The sequence below is a fragment of the Fistularia commersonii genome, chromosome 9 (assembly GCF_037954325.1).
Source record: "Fistularia commersonii isolate RoL2024-O1a breed Wild chromosome 9, RoL_Fcom_v1.0, whole genome shotgun sequence".
Classification (NCBI taxonomy): Eukaryota; Metazoa; Chordata; class Actinopteri; order Syngnathiformes; family Fistulariidae; genus Fistularia; species Fistularia commersonii.
In genome coordinates, this window is record NC_141292.1 from 2597787 (window position 1) to 2622140 (window position 24354).

General features: G+C 42.4%; 2 protein-coding genes across 11 annotated transcripts; one reads left to right on the forward strand and one right to left on the reverse strand.

Annotated features, from left to right (window-relative positions):
• On the forward strand, positions 1 to 19503 carry sec16a (SEC16 homolog A, endoplasmic reticulum export factor). 7 transcript variants are annotated; one of them, XM_086151899.1, is made up of 32 exons: positions 44 to 129; positions 1412 to 4806; positions 4964 to 5115; positions 5211 to 5299; positions 5416 to 5539; positions 5764 to 5971; positions 7137 to 7320; positions 7396 to 7538; positions 7880 to 7941; positions 8138 to 8276; positions 8386 to 8628; positions 8716 to 8813; positions 8902 to 8983; positions 9917 to 10034; positions 10126 to 10237; positions 10400 to 10505; positions 10653 to 10793; positions 10890 to 11003; positions 11349 to 11550; positions 11640 to 12094; positions 12198 to 12239; positions 12347 to 12511; positions 12994 to 13074; positions 13174 to 13230; positions 13349 to 13469; positions 13823 to 13960; positions 14115 to 14197; positions 14495 to 14566; positions 15387 to 15446; positions 16790 to 16858; positions 18026 to 18102; positions 18687 to 19503. In XM_086151899.1, exons 2-31 carry the CDS (start codon positions 1486 to 1488, stop codon positions 18083 to 18085), a joined length of 7041 nt encoding a protein of 2346 aa, XP_086008025.1. In that variant the 5' UTR covers positions 44 to 129; positions 1412 to 1485; the 3' UTR covers positions 18086 to 18102; positions 18687 to 19503. The 7 variants fall into 7 exon arrangements, with proteins under 7 accessions (XP_086008024.1, XP_086008023.1, XP_086008025.1 ...); XM_086151902.1 differs by having other exon boundaries at positions 1412 to 3469; positions 3557 to 4806; positions 18026 to 19503; XM_086151898.1 differs by having other exon boundaries at positions 1 to 86; positions 18026 to 19503.
• On the reverse strand, positions 19007 to 24314 carry LOC147230937 (uncharacterized). Of its 4 annotated transcripts, none has more exons than XM_086151905.1 (6): positions 23847 to 24314; positions 23167 to 23281; positions 22649 to 22758; positions 22346 to 22445; positions 22105 to 22226; positions 19007 to 21642 (listed from the first exon to the last, which is right to left on the reverse strand). In XM_086151905.1, exons 1-6 carry the CDS (start codon positions 23902 to 23904, stop codon positions 21512 to 21514), a joined length of 636 nt encoding a protein of 211 aa, XP_086008031.1. In that variant the 5' UTR covers positions 23905 to 24314; the 3' UTR covers positions 19007 to 21511. The 4 variants fall into 4 exon arrangements, with proteins under 4 accessions (XP_086008031.1, XP_086008029.1, XP_086008033.1 ...); XM_086151903.1 differs by having other exon boundaries at positions 23787 to 24314; XM_086151907.1 differs by having other exon boundaries at positions 23167 to 23289; positions 23787 to 24314.
• Between the last annotated feature and the right edge of the window lie 40 nt (positions 24315 to 24354).

Here is a 24354-nt window from a genome sequence, read left to right on the forward strand (position 1 = left end):
CCGTGACGCTGCTTGTACACGTAGCCTAGTAGGATGTGTTCATTGAAGATGGTGGCGGTGTGTCAGACTTCCAGTCCTGCACATTTGTGAGGTTATTTATTTATATCTGCACATATTACACACGACTGGGTAAGAGTAGATGGCACCCGTCATTGACGATATTGTACTCCTAGCTTATTCGTGTCTGTGCAGGAAACTGTACTGTTATCCCTGCAGTTAGCTCAAGCTACTTAGCCAGCAATGCTAATTATGAACCGATGCTAACGCTAGCTGTACTGGCACTGAACCTGTTAAAAAGGGTCGACGTGTAGCGAGGTACCCATAACTACCCCATTAAGGCTCTGTCAGTTTTGTCACTGTACGAAAGAGGCTGCTCTTTCGTTCGTGGTCGGCATTTATAAGTTGTAAAATCGGACAGAATCGACCGACTTCGGATATCAGCTGGTTATGGCGTTAGTGCTGATAACGTTAGCGCTGCCGCTAGCTGTTGTGTCAAGTTCCTAAGACCCGTTTCTCCGAATGTTCAATGTGTAATACAATGCCGTAAAGTCAAAGGGACTAATCTTCTGGTTAGACTCCAACAACTGTCACATAGTGATGACCCGCCGCTCTCAAATATCTCTACAGACTTGACATGCACTGTGTTTATTCGCTGTCAGTGAAGTGTCACTCCGGCGGTGCTAATGTTAGCTGACGGGATAGCCTTAGTTATTAGTGAATTTGTAACCTTGGCCTCCTGGTCTGGAATCAATTGACAAGTCTTCACCTAATGAAGACAACAATCTTTTTTTCCAGGAATTGCTTAATTGCTGAAAAACATGTTCAATTTCACTTTGTTCGCAATCCTCAATTTCCAAATGACTCAAACAACTGTGTATCTACTGCATGTATGTACAATGTTTGGACAGACAGTGTGTTTTCAAAAATTGGTCCTCTTCGACTCATCCTGATAAACGGTATACATTGGTGCTGTTTGGTCTTAATTTGTGAAAGTTTATCTTCAGTTTATCAGGAAGTTCCTGTCGAGTTAAACTTCAATTAATATCGTTGACTCCCCAGAAGACTTAAGACTCCCTTGTCATATGAAGTGTGACACAAAAGTACAGGCATTTTTGATCAGTAGCTGACAGTAGCAGTTCAGATATTCTCAAACTCATGTATAAGTATTTTGTTGTTTAGCATTTGCATAAGTTTTAGTAAAGGGAGTGAAAACAGCAAATGACTGGGCAAATGCTAAGCTCAAGGTCTGTCAGTTCGTATCTGTAGTCTGTCGGTTAACAATGGACCCATGTCAAATTTTCCACGTTGCACCGTTTGTTTAACTACCACCACAAATTACTTTACAAATATAGGTGTGGTAATGTCCATGAACAAAGCTTTTTGTCTCAATCTCGCTCTGCTTTGTTTCCAGCCGCTACTGACTTCAGACTCTTGACTGACATCTACGAGAGCAACCTGGTCGTCAGACCTGCTCCCACTGCAGCAATGCAGCCCCCTCCTCGGACTGGACCTCCTGGAGCCTCCGGCCCACCTCCTGCTGGACCTAATATGTTCCGGAGGACCAGACCTCACAAACATACAGCAGCAGCTTCTGCCTCGATGCCACCCTCTACTCAACCCATGACAGACCCTTTTGGGTTTGTTAGAGCCCCAGTTCCCATGGCTACGGGTGGTGTCCCAACAATCCCTAACAGCCTCCCTCCACCAATGCAAGCCCCACCTAACACCATGTACTCTCAGGCAGGCTCAGGTCTGCCTCCACAACCAGAGACCCTGGAGGAATTTCCAAATGCCCCTTCTGGCCCCCCGCCATCCTCCCTACCTGGCGTGACCCTCTTCAACCCTGTTCAGCACAGCTCAGCATCACCTGGTGTTTACCCAGTACCAAATCACACAGGATATCCCTCCTCACATCCTGAACAGGGATATTTTAACTCCAGAGAACAGACACCATCTGTCGCCGCAGAATCCCTACCTGTGGCTTCGGGCTCAGCAACTAGTCAGACGCCATTCAATCAGGAATATCACGAACAGCCGCCTCCGCAGCCTTTGTCCTTCCAGCCAGTGCCTCCCACCACCTCCTCAGCCCCGTGGGTCCCTGATCATGGAAGCCGCCCTCCTTCAGTTCAGAACTATTTCCAGCCCACTAACGACCCTCCCTCGCAGCCTTTTAATGTACAGCCGCATGCCCAAATGTATCCAACCAACACCCCATCACCCCTTCACAACACAGCTACCCCTCCAACGCAACACACTCATTCGCGAATGCAAGCTCCTAATCCTCCCCAGAATCTTTTCAAGGCCCCTGGCTCTAAATGGCCCGATCCAAATGCAGCCCAGCAGCATAACTCTCATTTACAAACCCAGAGTTACTTCAGTCAGAGCTCCCAAGACTCATGGTTCAACCAACCACCACCACCAGACTCAGGCTACCATCAAATAGGGACTGCACCAAGTCATATGCTGCCCCAGTCTGACTCCCTTGGTTCCCAACATGTATCCAGCGCCGAGGCTCAGTCGAATACCGCCGCTGCCGCAGCCCCTTACTCTCAGGATTCCGGTACACTCTCAATGTTCTTCAAGGATGATGTGGAAAATGAGGAAACGCTAGCTGGGGAAAGAAATAAGGCCATAAACGGTGTTCCTGAATCCTTTCAGCATCAAGCACAGGCCCCCACCGGCCACACAGATGTCCCGTTTGACTATCAAGGAGCTCCGCCGCAGGATAATTCACATGCACCATACGTGAGTGATGGAAGTCTTCCGTCACAAGGAAATATCCAAAAGCCTCTTGATTCCCAGTTTGACCATGTGGAGAATTTAGAATGTGTTCCAAACCAAGAGGTGTTACCCAGTGAAACCCACGGTAGCCCTACCGCTCATGCACCCTATGGAGTTGACACATTTGAAACTGGGCCGAACCTGGAGACTCCGGATTCTGTCCAGAGGCCGATTCGGTCCGCGAGTGTCTCGTCCAGCTACAGTAACATGAGTCACGGAAGTGGAACTGGCACCCGCCGACATCAAGGTGTCGTAGGTACCTTTATCCAGCAGGAAAGCCCCCGTCTCACCGATGATGCGAACGTGCCTGCAGCCACTGGAAGTTACTTTGAGCAAATTGACACTTCTCCAGCTGCAGACATGGGTGCCCAACAGCCCACAATGGAGCAGATGTGGCTTCCCACACCTAGCCCTCCTAAACCAACTGGTATCTTTCAAGCCAGCGCTAACAGCTCTTTTGAGCCTGTGCGCTCACACGGGGTTGGAGTGCGTCCTGTTGAAGTCGATAGGGCTAAAATGGTTGCAGAAGGGGGTGCTGATTCAACACCGGGTAACTTGGAGCAACCGCCAGATAATATGGAAAATATATATGCCCCAGGGGCCGGAAGTGCTGTTCCCCACCTGACCCACCCAATGATCCATTCCCACTCTCGACCCTCGTCGCGTGCGCATGGGGCCAATCGTCCTTGTGAGAGCCCGGCCACTACTCTCTGGGCACAAAATGATCCCACCACCTTGGGTTCTAACATCGTTCTTGCGCCCGCTGCCCCAACAGTTCTCGCTCCTTTACGAGAGCCAAGCGCCGATGTCATCCAGCCCCCAGAAGATGGCCCGCTGGACCTCCAGCCACCTCAGAGAATCCAGCCCAAACCACAGCAACACTCAGAGAACTTAGAGAACCCTCCAAAGGTGAGTGAGGGAGAGCCGGTGGACTCCCAAGGCAACCTTGGCTATGCCTCTCTCCTGGTGTCGGAATCGCTCCATCAGCCAATCTTGATTGCTCCGCCAGTCTCCAATTATAATGTGATTCCCTCCAGTACCTTTGCTCAAGCAGCCGGTCAGAATAACCTTAGAGAAACTACTCCGCCTGTGAGAGCCCTTGCGCAGGGCCAGGGTGCCAGTACCGCCCAACCATCTTCAGTAACTACCAGTCAAAATCCACAGTTTATACCTGGGGCCTCGAACCAGGTCCCGCTCAATCTGACTCGCGAAAACACGGAGGCGGGAGTATCAGAAACGATAGCTCACAAGCAGTCTCAGCCGGCTCGTCCGCCACTTTCCAGGGGGCAATCATTGGGGGGAGACGGCCAATTAGCTCACCAAGCTTGCCCACAGAATTCTCTGGTGACTCCTCCTGTCTCTAACCATAATCAGCCATCAAATTATGAACTGCTTGATTTTTCTATGCACCAATCACAAAATCAAGCACCTGGCAATCCTTCCACTTTGCAAGAGTCTCCACAGTCCAGTAATGGATTTTACCTGCAGGTTACCAAAGATGCTCAACAGGGGCTACCAGTGGGGGGGCATGCCCTTATCCAGGCCCCAGGGCCCTCATCTCCCCCACAGGTACCGCCAGTGCCCAACTCCCAAGCTGCCGAAAACATCCAGCAGCCAACAATTGATCCTCCAAGGACTTCAGATTCTCAGGTCTTACCACCAGGACCTGGTGGTGGCGATACAGCCGCTGTACAAGTGAATGCAGCGCAACCCTGCCCTGGCCAGTATCCAGTGCCAGCGCAGGGCTCTGCAGCACCAAATGTTCCTCTTCCTCCACCTGCTGTCGCTGGTCCGCCACATCCCGTTGGGCCAGTTCTTCAAGGGACTTCCCAGCCAACACCAGCAGAACCACCTCGACCACCTTCCTCTGCAGGCAGCCAGCAGGGCTATGGACCTCCTCCTGCGGTCCCAGGGCAGGTGTATGGAGGCTATTACGGTGGCTATGGAGAATATCCAGAAAATAGAGCACCATATCCTCCTGGCCATTACCCCCCTGGTGACATGAGAGCACAGCAATATTACCATGTAAGCAGTAATCCACTTTCTGCCATTTAATTGCAAATGTAAAAGGAAAATATAAACATCTCAAATGTACACATTTACAAAGTCTGGTGATCAACGGCTGCTTTGAAATATATTAACACTCAAATCAAAATTTATCATTTGTATTTTTCTATCTCAGGATGGTGCATATAGAGGCAGAGGAGATTCTTGGTATGGCAGATATGAAGGGCCAAACCCACCCTACAGTGATCCAAACTACCAGTACAGGGAACCTCCGCCAGAAAGACCTAGCTCCAGGGCAAGTCAGTACTCTGACAGGCCTTCATCCAGGTCAGTAAATCCGTTTCCCAAATAAACTGGCAGATATTGTTGCAGTTCCTTCTGTAGACCAACATTTTTCCATTTCTTTACTTTGTCCTTTCTAGACAAGGCTATTCTGAAAATTACCACGGAGCAAACCGAAGTGCCTATAATAAATATTATGCAGATTATGCCAAGCAGTATGATTATGGAGGTATGAGGCATGGATTGTTGTGAATATTGACTAATGAATATGGTTTACAGAAAATTAAATAGTTGCTTAAACATGTTTTATGTTAATCCCCCCTTTCTTCATATTTGTGTCGCAAGGCTACAACTACGGACAGTATGACCCACGATACAGAGGATACTATGACCAGGCGTACTGGTCCAATTATGATGCCAGCTACAGGGGCAGAGAGAACTACTACAATCCACCGATGTATCCGACCAGGTATGCGTGTATAACCACCAACAGAGGCGTTTGCTGTTCATGCATAGTTTGTAAAGTTCATTAATCCTTTTCATAAACTCTAGAGTTGACATTTTAAAGCTTTTTCATGGCATGTTCCCGGTTACAACTTTTCTGTATGCAACACTGTTATCTGTATTAATGCTACATATTTTTCAAAAAAATCTAGAACTTTCTGTAAAGCAAGCACTTTATACTTTTCACAGGAAAGATGGGTATGATGATCAGTGGAGGTACTATCCCGGATACGACCCCAGTTTTGATGACGATTACCGTCAACCTCCAATACATGGAGAAATGTACGGTGATGATTTTGACCGACGCAGCGTTCACAGCGAGCGGTCTGCACACAGTGTGCACAGTTCTCATAGCCACCACAGCCGACAGAGCAGTTTCAGTTCACGGTCACAACAGGTAAATATTCATATTTTTCCTCAACGTGATTCCTGCTGATTCAGGCTCACCTACGCTATTGTAGCTCTAATATGAGGACATATTTTAAAAGGTCAGGTGCCCTGTAAGTGTTTTCTAGATCTCGAGTAAAAGAGCTTTCTCAATGATCTAATCAGTCACAAGTCTGTTCCTGGTGTCTTCAAAGCATCCCAGAGTAATGTCACTTTTACGGTGTAATTTGTTTTCTGGCATATTTGCCAAGCATCTGTTTGTACAGAGTGTTTTCTCTGTGCCCTTTTTGGACTCCAAATGAGACTCTAGTCCCAGTTAACTGAAAACTGTTGGCTTGAAAATGTGCATACTGGTTTAGTTAATACTTTTCAGAATTGGTTGTATTGCATGTAGACAGATGTTACTGAGAATGTCAGCCTCCATGTCAGAGGTCCCTGCATACCAAAAAAGCTACTGTCTTTGATCTATTGTAATTTAGCAGTCAATAAGAATAAGAATAAGAATAAGAACAACTTTATTAATCCCGAAGGAAATTGCAAAATTGCAAAAGTGAAACTGAGTGAAACTGCAAAATTTCACTCTCTAAAACCGGGGTAAAGTTTATGTCTACATTTTTAACAGTACAGGGTGATGCCTGACAAATATTGCCAATATTTCATGCAAAATAAGTTACATACCCTTAAAAGACAATTGCGGTTACATTTTACCCACTGGTGGTTCTGGTGTTGTTGTTATTAGATTCTTCAAACCATAATGTTAACACAGAAATGTCCTTTTCTCTACTGTCTTACTAATGGATTTAAAAGAAGTTATTTTCACACTTTCTTTTTTTTGTTCACTTTCTTCTAGCAGTTGGAAGTTTGTGTCCTCATCAATACATTTACTATGTACCTTGAAGTTATAGATAAGAGGTCAAAAACCTGACAAAAAATTCATTACAGTATTTTCTAAAATCTGATTGCGTGCTCGTGGCCACCTTTTTTAAAATTAACTGGTTTTATTTCTCTACGATCAATGAGTGGTCCCATGATAATACCTACCTAATAGTATTTACAAATGTTTGCATCGTCCTCTATATTGATTTTATCACTCAATGGCAAAGTGCTGATTAACACTGCATTAATCTTCACTGCCGTATTTGTCTTTTTTTTTCACCTTTCCTCCAACCTGGCAGAGCCAAGCCTACAGGAGTCAGCCTGACTTGGTGTCAGCAGGCTATGACACCACAGCTTCGACCTTGGCTGTCGACTACTCTTACGGACAGTACCCCAACCAGACTGATGCTTCTCAGAACTACTCCCCGTACCTCTATCCCTCTGATTACCCAGTAGATAGCACGTGGATCGCCCCCGAGCAACGTAAATGATCACATTTCTTTCAAGTCGTATGGTTTCAGCAGTGGCTCCTTTGTCTGACCGATATGCTCCCTCTAGCTCCCCCCCGTCCTGCCACTCCAGAGAAGTTCACTATACCTCACAGATGTGCCCGCTTTGGACCCGGCGGTCATCTGGTCCAAGTTTTGCCCAATCTTCCCTCTGCAGGACAGCCTGCTCTTGTTGATATCCATAACTTGGAGGTACGGTGTTAACTTGCACATTGATTGTAAAACATTGATTTATCATAACAGTGGCAACAGATGCTGCAGGTCCTCCAGTACTCCATGCAATTACACCTTCTGTTTTGTCGATCATTCCAACAATGTAAAAACTAGCCATTCATATTTCAGCTTATTAGTAATAATCAGTGAAATCTTGTAACCTAAGACCTTGTTCAACTTTCTAATCCAAACTTATTCTCCCTCCTTCCTACTATTATTTATTATTATTATTGTTATGTTTTACTTGAAACTCTGGCACAACAATTTCCTTCGGGATAAATAAAGTTGTTCTTATTCTTATTGAAATGAATTCTCTACAGACTATGCTGCAGGATACTATGGATCAGGCAGAGCTACGGGGTTTCCCTGGACCACTTGTTAAGTAAGTATTAGTATCCGTTTTTATTCAAAAAACAGGTCTGAGTCAACAAACCTTGACAAAGGATGCCTTTGTATTATGAAGGAACAGATTCTCATTTAAGGTTTGCTGGTTTACATTAACCTTATAAATGTGGATATAAAACAGGTGTTTCTTAACATGGTTTGACTTATTTCATGTCTTGCATCCTGTCCATCAGAGAGGAAACCCATAAAGTGGATGTTATTAAATTCTCCCAGAACAAGGCACTTGAGTGTTTGCGTGACAACAACCTCTTAGACAGAGACTCGGCCTGCCTTCTTTGGGATTTCATCGTCCTGTTATGTCGACAAAATGGGGTAAGACTTTGGAATTGTAACTTTGAATGTAGCTACTTTAGAATTTTCAAATGGCTTTTTGTTGTTGCTGGGCCTTGTTTTTCACTTTGTCCCGCTTTTTGTCTTGAAGACTGTCGTCGGCACAGACATCGCTGACCTCTTGCTGAAGGAGCATCGCTCTGTCTGGCTACCAGGCAAGAGTCCAAATGAAGCCAATTTGATCGACTTCAACAATGAACCATTGGCTAGAGCTGAAGAGGAGCAGGGAGCTGGACCACTATCCCTCTTATCCGACACCTTCATGACAGTGCCAGAAAACGTTGGTAAGGAAACAGAACGCTTCAGGGAGTTGCTGCTGTTTGGGCGCAAGAAGGTAAGAAATCCCATCGAAATTGTATTTGAGTCAAATATTTATTTTGTTTTTAAAAACAGAAATGTTTTCATTTTGCCAATGGTATAGGATGCACTTGAAGCAGCCATGAAGGGAGGACTGTGGGGTCATGCCTTGCTATTAGCCAGTAAAATGGATAACAGAACACATGCAAGGGTCATGACGAGGTAGAATGACTGAAACTTGATTTTGCTTTTTATTCGTGATCCATATAAGAAAAAAACAAAACAAGATTTCTCTCCCCTTTGTACTCAGGTTTGCCAATAGTTTGCCTATAAATGACCCTCTACAGACTGTTTATCAGCTGATGTCAGGAAGGATGCCTGCATCCGCAACTGTAAGTATTGTTTTGGCTGTGTGACTTTAACACTGCAAACTAGATATAAATATCTATGATGGTGTGCATGTTGACACGAGTCCATGGGTGGACGATTCTTGCTGCCTCCAACAGCTAAAATCTTATCACCCAGGCAATGTATGAGCACCACTGCTGTCCTATTTTCTTCATGAATTTACAAGCAAAAAACAGCCTAACACATAGACACGTACACAAGATTCTGTCTTAGAAAACAGTTATGCTTTGCCCTTCCCCCGACCCCTGTAGCAAACACTGACGGATGATTGTATAGCTTAATATCCTTGTCATTGGCTATCGTGGCAACTAAACTTGTTTTCTTCTCTTGACGATGTTTCTGCTCTTATTCAACGCGCTTCTTCTGTGTTAATGTCATGTTAACACAAGCCATCTTCACTTACACCGACTCTCTCAATCCCAGTTACATTCTGAAAACTCCCAACAGTCTATTAGAGCTGAAGAAGCCTCTTGGATGAGAGATGAAATGGTTTCAAGAGAATCAATCAAGTCCAGTGACCACAATAAGATGTGACAAGGATTTAAAGCTATACCCGTTACCATGACCCAGATGACTGAGCCACCACAGACATATATTCTAGCTCCAAAAACAAAGAAATTACTATATTGTAACATATCTTGCTGTGGCAAACGCAAAAGTCCTCCTCGAATAATATTTTAGTCTGCAGAAATCGAATATTGATCCGCTTTTCAGGATGCAGTGCATTACAGTTATTAGCAGGAAAAATATTTCTCACCTCTTTGGCATTTTATCTCACAATGCCCTCTTTATAATCAAATTAGTCATACAAAACCCCCCAAAAAAAATCTAATTGTCTTCCAGGGCTTCTGACATTTTCAGGTGTCTATTACGGCATTTTATTTCCTGCCTCTCATTTGATGTTGTCATTCTCATAGTGCTGCGGAGAGGAGAAATGGGGTGACTGGCGCCCTCACCTGGCCATGGTGCTCTCTAACCTTACACACAAACTTGACCTGGACACTCGCACAATTACCACCATGGGTGACACTCTAGGTAGGAAAACACCGATTCTCTTTCATTATCAAAATGACCAAGATGGCAGTTTTGCTAACTGAACATCTTTAAAATTGTTCTTTTCTGCTAGCTTCCAAGGGGTTGATTGATGCTGCACATTTCTGCTATTTGATGGCCCAAGTCGGTCTGGGAGTTTTCACAAAGAAAAGCACCAAGATGGTTCTGATTGGCTCCAACCACAGGTAACATCCCTAACGGTGATTTCATTAATTTGGGGTACTTTGTGGACATTTTTTTCCCTAGTCTGTGGTATCTTTCTGGAGACTAATTGGGATGGATCTGTCATATAGTCAGGATGAAATTAACACGTAATTAACTTTTTCATCCTCGTCTCTTCACATTAGCCTGTCCTTTTACCAATTTGCATCCAATGAAGCGATCCAGAGGACTGAGGCCTACGAATATGCTCAATCTCTCGGATCTCAACCCTGCTCCCTGCCCAATTTCCAGGTATTCCACTCACTGATAAAATAAACCAACAACAAATGCACATATTGCCTCTTGGCACGTGTTACATTTCCTTAATGGTGCAAAGTAGTACAAAGTGTACAAAGTGGAATCAAGACCACTGTCCGTTCTCTATCTGTATTTTACTAGGTGTTCAAGTTGATCTATGCATGCCGTTTGGCAGAAGCAGGCCTGAGTGCTCAAGCCTTCCATTACTGTGAAGTTATCTCTCGGACTGTTCTCATGCAGCCGTCCTACTACTCTCCTGTTTTCATTAGTCAGGTCATCCAGGTAGGAACGCACGCCTCCTCCTGTCTTTGCCTTTGTTTCACCTCAGACTCACCGCGGCTTCAGTAATCTTACGACTGTTTGATTCTCTTTTCACAGATGTCTGAAAAGCTGCGATTTTTCGACCCACAATTGAAAGAGAAGCCAGAGCAGGAGCTGTTCAATGAGCCTGAATGGTTGATCCACCTCAGACAACTGGATGGACAGATCAAGGTGAGCGGCCCAAAAAAAAAAAAAAAAAAGAAGTATTGCCGTACATTATATTTAATATTGACTGAATATGATGGAGATTTGTTCAGGAATTGCTTATAATGTTGGAAGTGTTTGATACATTATTATATAGTCTCCACCCAAGCACAGGTCATTGTCAGTGTGTGTGGTTCACATGTGTTCATGGTGTCAAATAGGTTAATTAAGTTTAGCCATTTTTTTTTTTTGAGGGCATTTATTTTCATGTGCTAATTAGTCAAATTATTACCAGATAATGTGAACAAAATGCAGAAAAGTTTAAATCCTTGCTGGATTTAATTAGAAATCTGTAATCATGTCTGCTTTCAGACTGGGGCAATTACTTACAATACGGACAGAACAACACCTACACAGTTTACCTGCAGCAGTCCCAGCTCAGACCTGGACCAGCCCAGTCCACCTGAACCGTACAGCATGCCACGGGAGCTGGATAGCCCTACCCCTGACAATCCACTTATGAGCTCCTTACTGCCTGGGCCTCCACCACAGGGGGTCCAGCTGATGCCTCCAGGTGTGTGTCTTTTGATGAACAGGAATTTGAATATGAAGTGTTTATCGATATCGATGATTCCAGTGTTTCTCCCCTCTACTTTCTTTCAGCTCCCAACTCTATCCTTCAAGATGGAATGGTCCAACCTCATTCTTTACCTTCCACTGATATGCCCCAGTTTTACCCTGTACCCCCGAGTGGACCTCCAGGCCAGATTCCTGTCCCAGGCTACCCTCCACCGGATCCTAGTTTTGCTCCTCCTCCTTTTCAGCCTCAACCTGAGCCAGCAGAAATGTATCCAGGTGTTCATCAGCCGCCATGCCCCCTGCCTCCGCAAATAGGTCAAATGCCGTCACACATGCCCCCTCAGGTGCTTCATCCAGCCGCACAAATGAACCACCCGCCATCCCAGATGCTTCCTCACGTGTCCCCTTCTCCTGGACATATGCCACCTATGGAGCAGCCACCTCATATGCCTCCAGAGATGCAGGTCTCTCAACCATTATCCCCACATAGAGGCTCCCTCACACCTCACATGGACTTTAATGACCACATGCCACAGATGGTAAGTAGCTTTTTGGATGTATTTTTTTTTCATGATTGACGCTTTTTTTGCCAACGTATTTGTATAACGGAATCGTTACGTGTTTTCTTTTCTGACACCTCAGGGACCCGGGAGGAGATCGAGGACTACTTCACAGTCTTCAATGGTGCATTTCTTTTTTTAAGTATTTTTGCTGGATTAGAGCTATGGTTGGATATACTCTCGCTGATGTCACTGATCAGCGTATATTCACTGAGTTCCTCTGGTTCCCAGATTCCGGGCCGACGCTCTCGTACCACTTCGGAGTCTTCAACCCATTCTGGGGGAAGAGAACGGAGCAACTCAGCTGTCAACCAAGCATCTCCACCTCCTCCCTCTATTCCTGAACAGCCCCTAAAAGAAGAAGCTAAGAAAGCTAAGAAAGAGTCACCCAAAAAGGTTTATTTATCATCTATAGTTCATTTCTTTCAGTCTTCCTCTCTTCAATCTTTGCCCAGCAGTGTTTAGTACTGTTTAGATCAGACCTGGGCATTTTACAGCCCACGGGCCACGTCCGGCCCACCATTTGAATATTTTAATAAGTATTTTCAATCAATATTGAATGAAGAAACTCCTTATTTTTTTCCTTTTGTTTAATTTTGTATGGATGAATACATACAAAATAATGTTGGTACACTTATACGATCATGAATGATTTTAAAGTTGAAATAAAATGCCAAAACATTTTACTTGAATTGCAAATTTCATTTTGTTCAATTTACATGATACCTAGTTGGCCCAAGAATAAAAATTAAATAAGAAATGTGTCCCACCAGCCAAAATTATTGCCAATCCCCGGTTTAGATGAACATTTACTAGCTGAGTTGTATTTCAGTACTTAGGTTGAGAATTGAAACCATCGTCTTTTTTTCTTTACACAGAGTGGTGGTCGTGGCTGGCTCAACTGGCTTTATGGAAAAGGGAAGAATGAGGCTCATTTACCAGATGACAAAAACAAATCTGTAAGTTTTATACATTCAACGATTCTTAATTCTTGTTTTATATTCTTACTGATCGAAGTCTTTCAGTCGACCAATTCTGTCATGGTGGTTTGTTTTTAGATCGTGTGGGACGGACAGAAGCAGAGATGGGTTGACTTGAATGAGCCTGAGGAGGAGGTCTGTTTTGCTCTGTTAAATCTCCATTAAATAATTTTTACTTTTTTTTTGTTTTGTAGATTTAAAATCTGAAGTTGTTTTTATCTCAACAAGTTATTTTGTGGTTTCTTTCTGCTAGAGTAAGCCCCCTCCACCTCCTCCCACTGGATTTCCCAAGATGGGTCCAATGCCTGGCCCTCCAGGGCCCGCTGCGCCACCAAGCAGCGGTCCTCCTGTCAACATGTTCTCCAGGAAAGCAGGTAAGATAATGTCATCCAATCTCCAAAGGTGTCCTCAGTCTTTTCCTCACAGTTTAAAGTTAAAAATACACTGTGATTTTCAAGAGACATATTGACTTTCAACGGGTACAATTAAGAACCATTTGAAAAGGGTATTTGAAACAGATGGATTTTTTTCTCAAAATAAAGATGTGATTATTTCTGAAAACAACTTAAAGCTTCTTTTACTTTTTTTTTTTAATGAAGAATCTATTACAGCTATATAATTAACTGCTGCTCACTGACCTTTTCTCAAATCTCCTACGGTGAACACCATCCCTTGAAACATGGGAACTCTGCATTCATACATTTTAGAGGTCTTTCTTTCTCCTCAGGCACAAAGAGCAGATACGTGGATGTGCTAAACCCCAGTAGAACTACTAAGCCGGGTGGATTGGCTCCCGCTCCTGTGGACATCTTTGCTCCTCTGGCACCAATGCCCATGCCTGCTAACTTGTTTGTGCCTAGTTCAGGTAAGTGTCACAGATAACATAAAGATGGAAATCAAAATAAGTAAATGCATGTGTGTTAGTAGAGGGCAAACAAGGCGTTGTTTTATCTCTGAAGAAGTTACAGTGTAAAGGAAGACCAATGTGGCCCGTTTTCCCCTTTTTTGTCTGATTTTAGCCCCAGACGACCAACAACCTCTGGAGGGCAGTGAAGGGGGAACCCAGGAGCAGAATTCACCACACACCAGCTCTGTTCCACAGGTATCTAGTACAACCTGTGATTAAATATTTAACCGCATAAAAAATAACGTCTGAAAATATGATCATTTCAAACACAATGTATTACTTTTACACAATATATACATACATTCCAGCTCTTTTATACCATCTGACATTGTGATGCTGAAATCCCTACATTACCACTGTGTATACGTCAACACCCAGGCAAACTTTTTCATGTGCTTGCCTTGTTTGTGGTTTTTGCGTGTCCGGTTCTAATTCCGTGAATCTGAATCGGTTTTGTAAAAGACCCCTGAGATTGCCCTTTTACTTTTTCAGATGTTCAACCCTACATTGTTACCACCTGCTCCAGAGGGCCAACCGGTGCCTGATGGATCTCACTCTGGGGAGGTAAGAAATGATGGTACTTTATCTTCCAGAAAATCTTCATGCTGCCTCTCATACATGGTGCTCAACAAACAAAGTGCACTCTGCTTAATTGTCTGACTGAGTTTATGTCCGAGCCTACAAGAACGCATGCCTGCCAACTTAAAATCTTTGTTATAATCATGCAAAAGGGCAGCTTTATTAAAAATGTGAAGGCCTTTGTTTCATTTGCTGTTATAATCTTGTTTCTCTGTGTCCGTTTTTACAAGAATCGTAATTTCCTAACTGATTCAATTTTAATTCTGCATTAGTGGATACAGTAATTGTTTGCATGGATGGATTATTAATCTGGGTTATCTTGCATTCATTTCTCGTTTGTCCCCTGGAATACCTTCCGTGTGGTCTCATCAAAAGCACTAACAACATTCCACCAGCCTTGCTTGGCTAGAAATAACTTCTTTACCTGGAGGGGAGAGGGCCTGTTTCCCATGTTACAGGTCGGCTAAGTTCCGATGTCATTTGTAAAACCAATTTTTTTTACTTTAGTACTGAGTTTAACTGTCCACAGAGTCGAATATGTGGACGGTCACCTGAAAACATCTGCTTGAGAAAGCGCTTGTTTGACAACTTTTGTAACTCAGGTAACCTCTAAGATGAGGAACCCAGTCTCTCCGGACGAATGCCGGCCCATTTAGGTCGTCATAATGTTACTCGTGCTTTTGAAATGGTCACACGGGGAGCCTTCTGGTAGTGAGACATTCACTAATGCCAGTCAGAGAACCAGGGTTATATCCATAACCTTGTCTCATTTTTCTACTGTTTATTTCCCTCTCGCTGTCTTTAGCTCTCACGTTCTAGCTCAATGAGTTCTTTATCACGCGAAGTGAGTCAGCATTTAAATCAGGTACCTCTAGCAGGGGCTTACATGCTCCCCTCTCATTCCCACCCACCCGCCACTCACCTAACGCAGCCGATCACTAGCAGCACGTCACCCGCACCCACCCCTTTGCCCCCCCCGAACCCCCCCATCCAAGCCTCGATGTCTGCCTGCTCACCCCGCCCGATGTCTCCAGCGTTCCTTGCTCGACTCTGAATGTCTGACACTCAAATTTTAAAATAATCCATTTCATCTACGGGTCGGCCCGTGACTTTGGTTCTGTCTCTTTGATAACAGCTTATGTCGTCTACGCGGATTTCAGGGCGGATATTCATGTTACTCAGGGTCTGAAACTTAAAGTGGGTATCTTCTGGCGTTTATTTTAGAACTGCCAGAACTGGCTGGATTTGTAACATCTAACAATCCACCATTCAAATTGGGAGAAGGTCCATCCACAGTTGTAGATTCCTGATTTTTCTAAACGATCAGTTGAAAAGAGTGGGGGAACAGAACAAAAACAATGAGAAGAATTTAGACAAAACCTTACAGGGTTTTGACAAGAAAATCAATTTAAAATAGGATTTCTTTTGGCCTGTTTTATTATTATTATTATCATTATTATTATTATTATGGTTATTACTATTATTATCTTGCGTTAGACTTTTGGCTCAAATTGGCAGTTTGTAATTAGTTTTGATTTATTTAATTTCTTAAATTGCTTTTCCAGCCATCTACATTTTTTGTCACTACTGACCCACTTAAAAAATCCTCTAAATAATTTCTAGGTACTAAATAATCTCACTTGTTGCTTTTTGTTTGGCACAAAATAATCTCACCCATTGCTTTCTACTTCGCACTTTTTCATTTATCTTATATTTCTGGTAAATATGTACAACAACTTCCCTTATTTGGCATGCTAAGCTAAGCGTTTCCTTATCGTATCAACTCTCGCCCCTCGTCACTGTACGTTAAGATGACATTTTTAGCAAGAATCCGCAAGAGTGAGTGAAGCATGCTGGAGACCGCTGCTTTGTTTACCACGACAGCACACAGCTTCACTAACCTTGTTATGTTTGCATGGTTAGAAAACTGAAAGTAAAAAAAAAAAAAAAAAAAGCGCTTTTTTTTTTTTTTTTTTTTTTTTGAAAGAAAAAATTTCAGCATACCCGTATTTTACAGATGACCCCCCCCCCTCCCGCTGATATCACCCTCAGTGTCTCTTTGCCTCTGTTTTGTGACATTTTTATCATGGCATCAAGAGTGCAAGTTGTTTTTTTGTTTTGTTTGTGAGCACAAAGACGATGGTTTTATGCGCCAAAGACAAATCGATGAAACAGCACCGACTGTTCTAACTCTCCTTGTCTTTGCAGAGCCACCCTGCCCAGGGACCTGCACCCACAGGGGCCGTCCCCTTTTATAACCCAGCACAGTTTGCACAGGTAAAAAAAAAATGTTTACTCAACCCCTTATGTGTGTAGTTTGTGTGTGTCAGTGTTCTCAGTTTTGGGGAAAGAAAGTGGTTCTACCATAATTTCCGGACTATAAGCCGCTACTTTTTTCACATGCTTTGAACACCGCGGCGTAAACAATGATGCGGCCAAGGCTAATTCATGTTTGGTTTTTTTTCGGGAGGGGGGCTAATGAACTTCATGCCGCCAAAACATTTAGCCTCATCATATCAGACCCATGAAAATACCGTGAAATTCTGAGGCCGTTCAGTTTCTGACACCAAAAAAGACGACTAATGGTTTTCGTGCGCAGGAGGAAGACCAAGATAGCGATCAGCTGGAGTAGGACAAAGAGAGGATAGAAAATGGATGAACTTCTCCTTATATTATTTATTATTAATCATTTTTATCAGCCATGTTATAGGCACTGTTCAGAAAAAAAGCATTTCCAGTACGTATTTGTGCATTTTCCAGTATATATTTCATTGAAACAAAAAAAAATGTTTCTGAGTAACATCTTTCTGTGTAAATATCTCATGTTACAACTTTGACACCTGCGGCTTCTAGACAATTGCGGCCTATATATTTACGCTTATATTTGCGGCTTATATTTAAGTGCGCACAATAGTCTGGAAATTACAGTAAATATGTAGTGAAATAGACATAACAAAATCTGAATGCAACTAAAGTCTTTTCAGGAAGTAAAACGCAAGAAAATGAGTGAGCTGGTTAATACAGGAAGATTTTCAGAGGAAATTATAATGGAAAGGTTGAGGGTGAAACTCGAGCAAATCTAGCTCACAACAAATTGCTAATACCTTTTTTACAAGCAGAAATAACCTGATTGCCGTGTTACTTCCTGTGCATGTTGGCTCCTGCTTGCCACCTTGAAATCAGGAAAAGCTTATTTTGCAGAAATGTTCAAAGTTCACCATAGTTGTCTTGAGCCTTAGAAAGCACAATGTCACATTTTGCGCAATAGCAAACAAGCAATATTGTTTTGGAAAAGTTTTATGAAATTGAATGTTTTGCTCCGTTGAAAGTCACTCCTTATATCAGTTAAATATTGGTTAACTGATAATAACAAGGTGATTTGAAGTTCCTCAGATCAAAAGTAACTTGTGTGTTTTCGTTTTTTCTTCCCCCCCCCCCCCACAGACAAGTGCACCATTAGGAGGCGGGGTCCGTTCTGGTCGTTTGGGCGGGCAGCGCCAGTAGCCGGTGTTGAAGTGAAGGTCGGCCCACGGAGATCGTGAGCTGTATTGGATAGTGTGATTTACCTGGCGGCGAACGAGGCACATGGACATACTTGCTCTCTGTCTTAAGGACCCTTCATGCCTGAGAGGAGAACGATCTTGTTTTCAAGTATCAAGTAGCTGAACCTTCTCTCATCTTTGCTTTAGATCAGATGCTGTCACGGGTATATTTTTAACAGACCCGCGGTTTCCTGCGTCTGAACAGAGGAAGGTCAGAGGGGTTGAGCTTTTAAACACCAGACCTGAAGGCTCATCCGTGGGAGCGTCAAAGGACATCGTGTCTCCATGTAGACATAGCTGTACAATAAACATGTTGCTCGTCTTTGCTTCAAACGCAACACCTAACGGTTAAATCCCAATTCCTGTTTTAGTTTTATGTCCAGCTGTCCACATTTGACTGATTGTATGTGCGATGGATAGAATAGTACCTTTTTAATTTCACAATGTGGACTTTTGTGTGCATTTGCAGTTCCTCAGTGTTTTGCTGTAAACTGCGGATAGCATTTCTTGTGTGAGAATGACTTGTCAATAGTGTTTTTCGTCTGCTGTTTGCTTTTCGTCAGACGCCCGCCAGTAACGAATGATGTTGGAGGTTTGATCCTTGGCTTCACAACCTGAGTCGGAGAGTCTGCGGTGTTAGGATGCTGCCTGTTTGCAGATATTTATTTCCATGTCCTGCCCATCAGCAACTCTTAACATTGAAGGGGTTAGTCAAATTCTTCTAGGATATTACACAATATCACCAAATAAGGGGTGTCTTTCTGACTAACGGGATTATCATTAAACATCACTAAAGAATAAATCTATCCAAATGTTTGTATATCAGATTGATTGTATTTATGAGCTTTAGGCGTGTGTGTGTGTGTGTGTGTGTGTGTGTGTGTGTGTGTGTGCGTGTGCGTGTGTGTGCAAGGAGAGCGACAGGCTTTTTTTTCTGATTAGGTTTGAAATGCAATTATGATTCATTAATGTCATGAATTCATAATCTGACTGATTTTATTGGCCGCTTACGCTACAAATAAATCTCTATCCTAATTGTGAAATGAAATCAAACTGTATTTGATGTACTTGTCATTCTGATTCTGACTTGATTTTTTTTTTTTTTGAATCAGTCCTTTGTCATCCCAAGTTTTCACACTTCCAAAATGTTCGATTCGACGACTTTGTAGCCATAAGTAGGATTTGACGTCCCTTTTTTGTTTCTCAAATGCATTTTTCTCCAAGTGTTTTAAAATCCCTTATGTGACGTACAAGTCAAATACAACAGGCAAAAAACAAATGTTAATACATGTATTTTTGCGCTCTGTAGCACTTTAAAAGACATGTCTATTGTTTCATTCATAGCAGACTTAAAATAATAAAATGAATATTTCAGTACAATCACTCGAGCACAACTTTTTGACAGCATCTGTGAAACTTGTTTCTTGGCCAGCTGTCGCTGACAAGCTTCCCTCAGCCACCCAAACTGTGTGTGTGAGAACAAGATTATCGTCACTCTGGGCTGACGAAAAGTATTTGAAGACGTAGTTGAGGTAAAACAGTTGTTAGAGCTACAAATTCTATGGCCGAATGAATGGTAATGACATTCTTTTGGAAACATAAATGGCTGAATACTGTCATAGGATGAATGCTGATGTGAAGTTTAAAAAAAAAATAAAAAAAATTTAGAGTAGGTGGGAGTTGGAGATACTCCAGATATTCTAATCACAACATATAATTAGTTTACTGCAGTGGCATGCTGTGAGGCTCATGGCCGGTGAGGCACTGGCTTCCTTTGGAACGATATTTACAGTTGTAAGGAATTGAAAGATTTTTTTTTAATTTCTTTATAAAACTGAAAACAATTTGTGGTCTTTTCTTTATTTCTATATGAAGTCCACGCGCATATACTTCTCCAAGCTCCAAAAGCTACTTTGTTGTAAAAGGCCTTGTTTTCTTTTATCGTATTTATGTTATCCATTGCTTTTTGAGGAACAGAATTCACCTGCACCTGCCAACCTGCATACGCCCCCTACAGGTGAGGCACTGTATTGTCTGCCTCACCTCATGACTTTTCTCAATGGTGTTTTTTTCAATCACCGACAACTGTCACACACTTATGCTAAAGACATTACACAGCTTGTAGAAGGTCTTGGTGTACATAATAATATAGTAAATCTTTCTACAAACATTCTATAGGCAACATGCTGAGAAAAAGAAACAAACACACACACACACCACGCAGCCCAGTTTGTAAGGGACTGTGTGTGCAGAGGTGAGCCCGGCTTCAGCATTTCAGCTTGTATTTTATCAGAAAATTTACAAATTCAGCAATTTGTACTGGAGAACATTTAAAAAACAGATTGGAATCATACAGAAAATAAAACTACGAATCCAATCCATGGAAAAAGTTTAACATTTATCTTAAGTTATTGTTGTTTTGATTTTTTGATTTTTTCCCCTGACCGCACATCACTGATTTACTAATATTTGGAAGCATTGACCAGTGGTGTCAACCTTTATGTTGCCTGCACTGGCAGATTACTTTCAAGATCAGTGGCCGTAGACAGATGTACATGTAAAAGTTTGAGTAAGATTTGTAAAGAAAAATAATTTACTGTATCATGCTACATAATGAACAGTGTAACAAACAATGACAATTATTAATTTTAGAAATACATTAGATACTTGTTCTTTTTTGAAAAACTTGAAGAAAATGCTCTTCAAAATTAGCAGATACAAAAAAACATACCAATAAAATCCCCAAACATTAAGGAAATTACTTTTTTTTGTAATCTAAAATATATTCATTCTTGCTTAAATAATGCTTTTTTTTTGGACACCCTCCATTACTGCCGTTATGATTCAGAAACTCTCTAGAATTCCCCCACAATGAGCAGCAGAGGGTGTTGGCTGCCGTCGACCCCTGCGTGGCGTGACGCGCAGCTCTGAGAGTCCAATCGCTGACCTCACCCCAAACGAACAGTTTTTTTCTCTGGAGAAGCTATTTGTCACTGTGGAGTTACACCAGCACATTCCAGGGTCAATTCACCCATCCACATTTCAGTTTGACACTTAGATGTCGAGTTTTAAGTCATTTTTTTGCATATCATAAGAACAATGACAGTCCAATTCTCTGGCCAGAACAAGTTGATAGCACAGGTAACGCTCCTTGATCCGACACACCATTTCCCTCAAAAAAAGCATCTCGCCTTGAAGTCTTTCTATGGATTGGCGAGGAGAGATATCAATATTTTCAACGTGACGCCAACGCTCGCATTAATTTCTTTGACAATGTTTTGGCAAAATGACCACGTGTGTCTGAATAGCAGCCGATGATTCATCAGGAAACTTTTATATTGGCTGAATTGATTGGAGGCATCCAAGTTAACCTGTTAATGTAAACCCTTCATATTGATTTATTTGGAAAGGACTTTTGGGTGTCCAGCGCTGCTTGTGCTTTTTGAACAGCAATCCTGAGAGTGTTGTGGTCGCTGAGCAGCTGATGGCAAGCAGCTGAATCCATTTCCAGCAGCATACCTGCACCGACAGACAACAACGGGTGAGTCATCAATGGTGTGTTTGAGCTACAAATACATCAAGTCAGATCTATTTAAAGATTAACAAGGAAGCTCCAGGGATACTAAGAAACTGGAGTGCAAAGATAAGAAAATTATTCATCATCTGAGTTTACTGGTATTTTCACGATACAAATATTGACAGCAAAATTTACTAAAAGTGCCAGTTGGGTTAATATTTGCATATCATTGCTCAATTGATGAGATTTATTTCCCAATTCTTTCATTTTTGATTAATATTTAATTGTCATAGCAGAGCCTGGACAGACATCCAGCTGCACGTGAGATAGACTTTACATTTCAATCTAAAATGAAAATCGCATAGATTTTTACTTCTGACATGTAGGTGTGACAGGTAGGAAAGGATATACAACAACCAGATCTGATTATTTGTGCAAACAATTTTGAAATATCTACTGCTCACCTGTGATGTCATTTGCACGACGTGGATCTAATTCCTCTACCAGAGCGAGAAGCCTCTCTCCTAGCCGATCTGTGTCATCAGTGTCCGAGGAATCACTGACATCTGTCTCCTCCACATGCTGCCTGGAGAGGAAAACCCACGGTGTTACACAGTGGGGGCATTTCTAAGTTTGATTTTTATTCTGTTCTAATACCTTCATTTAAAAATGTCAATAGCAGTTTGGTATGAATATATTGCGTACTCTTTTAGTGTCTTCAGCGCTAGGTGCACCTGCTGTTCCAGTAGTTTGGGATTAGAAAGGAGGTTTGAGACAGCCTCTTTGTGCTGCTCCAGAAGCATTCCTGTTGGGAAAAAGAAAGTCAAACACAAGCCTTGAACAAATTTAACATGCACAAAAATGGACTTGTGCCCGGGGCAGCTCACTCAGAATGGCAATGCTGACTAGCTCATGTTTATATTTAAATATTTTGACTCTAAATATAAAAAAAAAAAAAAAAAAAAATCATGTATCCCTCAAGTGAATTTCAGAGGATTCATTGCTAACCGGTAATCTTCTGTGAGTGGCCAGTGTTGTAAACATTCACCAGCTCAAACAGCTGCTCTCCCAAAGAGTCCGATGACACCGATAAGTCATCCTCATCCTTAATCGCTGCTCTGCGGTGGAGAGAAAACACAAAACATTGCTTAAACTCAAATAAATACCATCATCTAGAACATAAACACTAGTTAAATGATGTATTTCCTTATACATACCACTTTGACCTGTATTTTAAATGTATTATATTTCTGCCTGAATTGCAAAAATGCCTAAATGTGGACATTTCTTTTCTCCGTCAACTCCAAGTTGTATTAGGATTGAACTTTTACAGGCTGAATGTATACGTTTTAACAGAAGATCTTTTTAACAAGGGATACTCACTTTTCCATAGAAGGAAAAGTGGGGAATGATCTCTCACTTTGATTTGAACCCTTAAAGAAATAAATCCCCAAATAGATCAGATCAGTCCTTTAAAAGAATTGGGGATAAAACCAGCTTGTGCGATGAAGACCATGTCTCAGCACCTGTTTTCCTTTGCTGCTTGCAGAGCTCTGAGGGCTTTCTCCACAGCCGAAGTCAGCATGGCTTCATCCTCAAGCAACTGACTCACAACAGAACCAGGGAGTTCCAGCAACATACCTGTGGACCTCAGACAGGAAGGGTCGCTGCAGGTTTAACAAACAATAAAGGGGGAGGACACAACTTTGCAAAGCACACACATCAATTATTTTTAGTAATCAATTATGACTATTAAGTAGTCAGTCGTCATTCAGTAATGATGTGTATTACAGGAAATATCTTTCCTACCTTATGCCAAAACCCTATACAATAACACACTCTAATCAGTTACTGCACTACTTCGCATTGCCAATTTGCTCATTATTTATTCCTGTATATTGGTAAATGTGGAGAAATTTTAAAACATTGTACATATATATAGAGAGAGAGAGAAAGAGAGAGGTTATACTTTATTCTTTTAAACTTCAGAGTTTATATTTTTTATTTTATTTTTTTTTACATTTTTGCCATTAGCTTGTCACTGTTTTGTCCTTGTAAGTCTTGCTGCTGCTGCTGCTGCTGGTAAATAATATCCCAAGCATGGGATCATTTAAGTACATCTCATCATCCCTGAAGGTCTCCTCACCTGTGAGTTTTCCAGCATCCTCGTTGTATTTGGGGTAAATACAATTGTACAGCTGCTCACCGAGAGTCTCCAAGTCTTCCTCTTGCGCCATGGTTCTCGATCCCCGGGCTCTTGTCATCTCACACCGGACTGGCCCTCTGACACAGGCCGGACTTCACACGGTTCTCATCCACAACCGACATTTCCATTGTCGTTATCTTCGATTCACTCGCACAACACACTCACAATGCTAAGACTTTTCAAGTGTATGTTAATACGACGCTTTAATGAATCCGTACCTAGTCTTGACAGTTTGTGTTTTCCCCTCTCCATCAAGGTTTTAATCGTTCGACTGTGAATACAAAACATTTGAATCGAGATGTTTCTGTAAACATCGTGCGCATCTTGATGACGTATGACTCCAATCGGCCGCATAGTGATGACGTAGGACTCCCACCGGGCGCAGTGACGGTGTGTTGCTCCGCTTCATTCTCTAAAGGAAAGTAGTGCGCCATGAAATTACGTTTTTATTGAGGTCAAGTTGTGTCACTGCCGCCATGCAAGGGAACCCACATCATGGTGTATATAA

Coding starts and splice junctions, on each gene's coding strand:
- sec16a (XM_086151898.1), top strand. CDS start 1,486: ATGCAGCCCCCTCCTCGGACTGGACCTCCTGGAGCCTCCGGCCCACCT. Junction 5,972..7,136: donor TCAGTTCACGGTCACAACAG/GTAAATATTCAT, acceptor CCAACCTGGCAG/AGCCAAGCCTACAGGAGTCA. Junction 11,551..11,639: donor GGTCCAGCTGATGCCTCCAG/GTGTGTGTCTTT, acceptor ACTTTCTTTCAG/CTCCCAACTCTATCCTTCAA.
- LOC147230937 (XM_086151903.1), bottom strand. CDS start 23,904: ATGACAAGAGCCCGGGGATCGAGAACCATGGCGCAAGAGGAAGACTTG. Junction 23,282..23,786: donor GGATGCTGGAAAACTCACAG/GTGAGGAGACCT, acceptor TGAGGTCCACAG/GTATGTTGCTGGAACTCCCT. Junction 22,227..22,345: donor GCGCTGAAGACACTAAAAGA/GTACGCAATATA, acceptor TTTCCTCTCCAG/GCAGCATGTGGAGGAGACAG.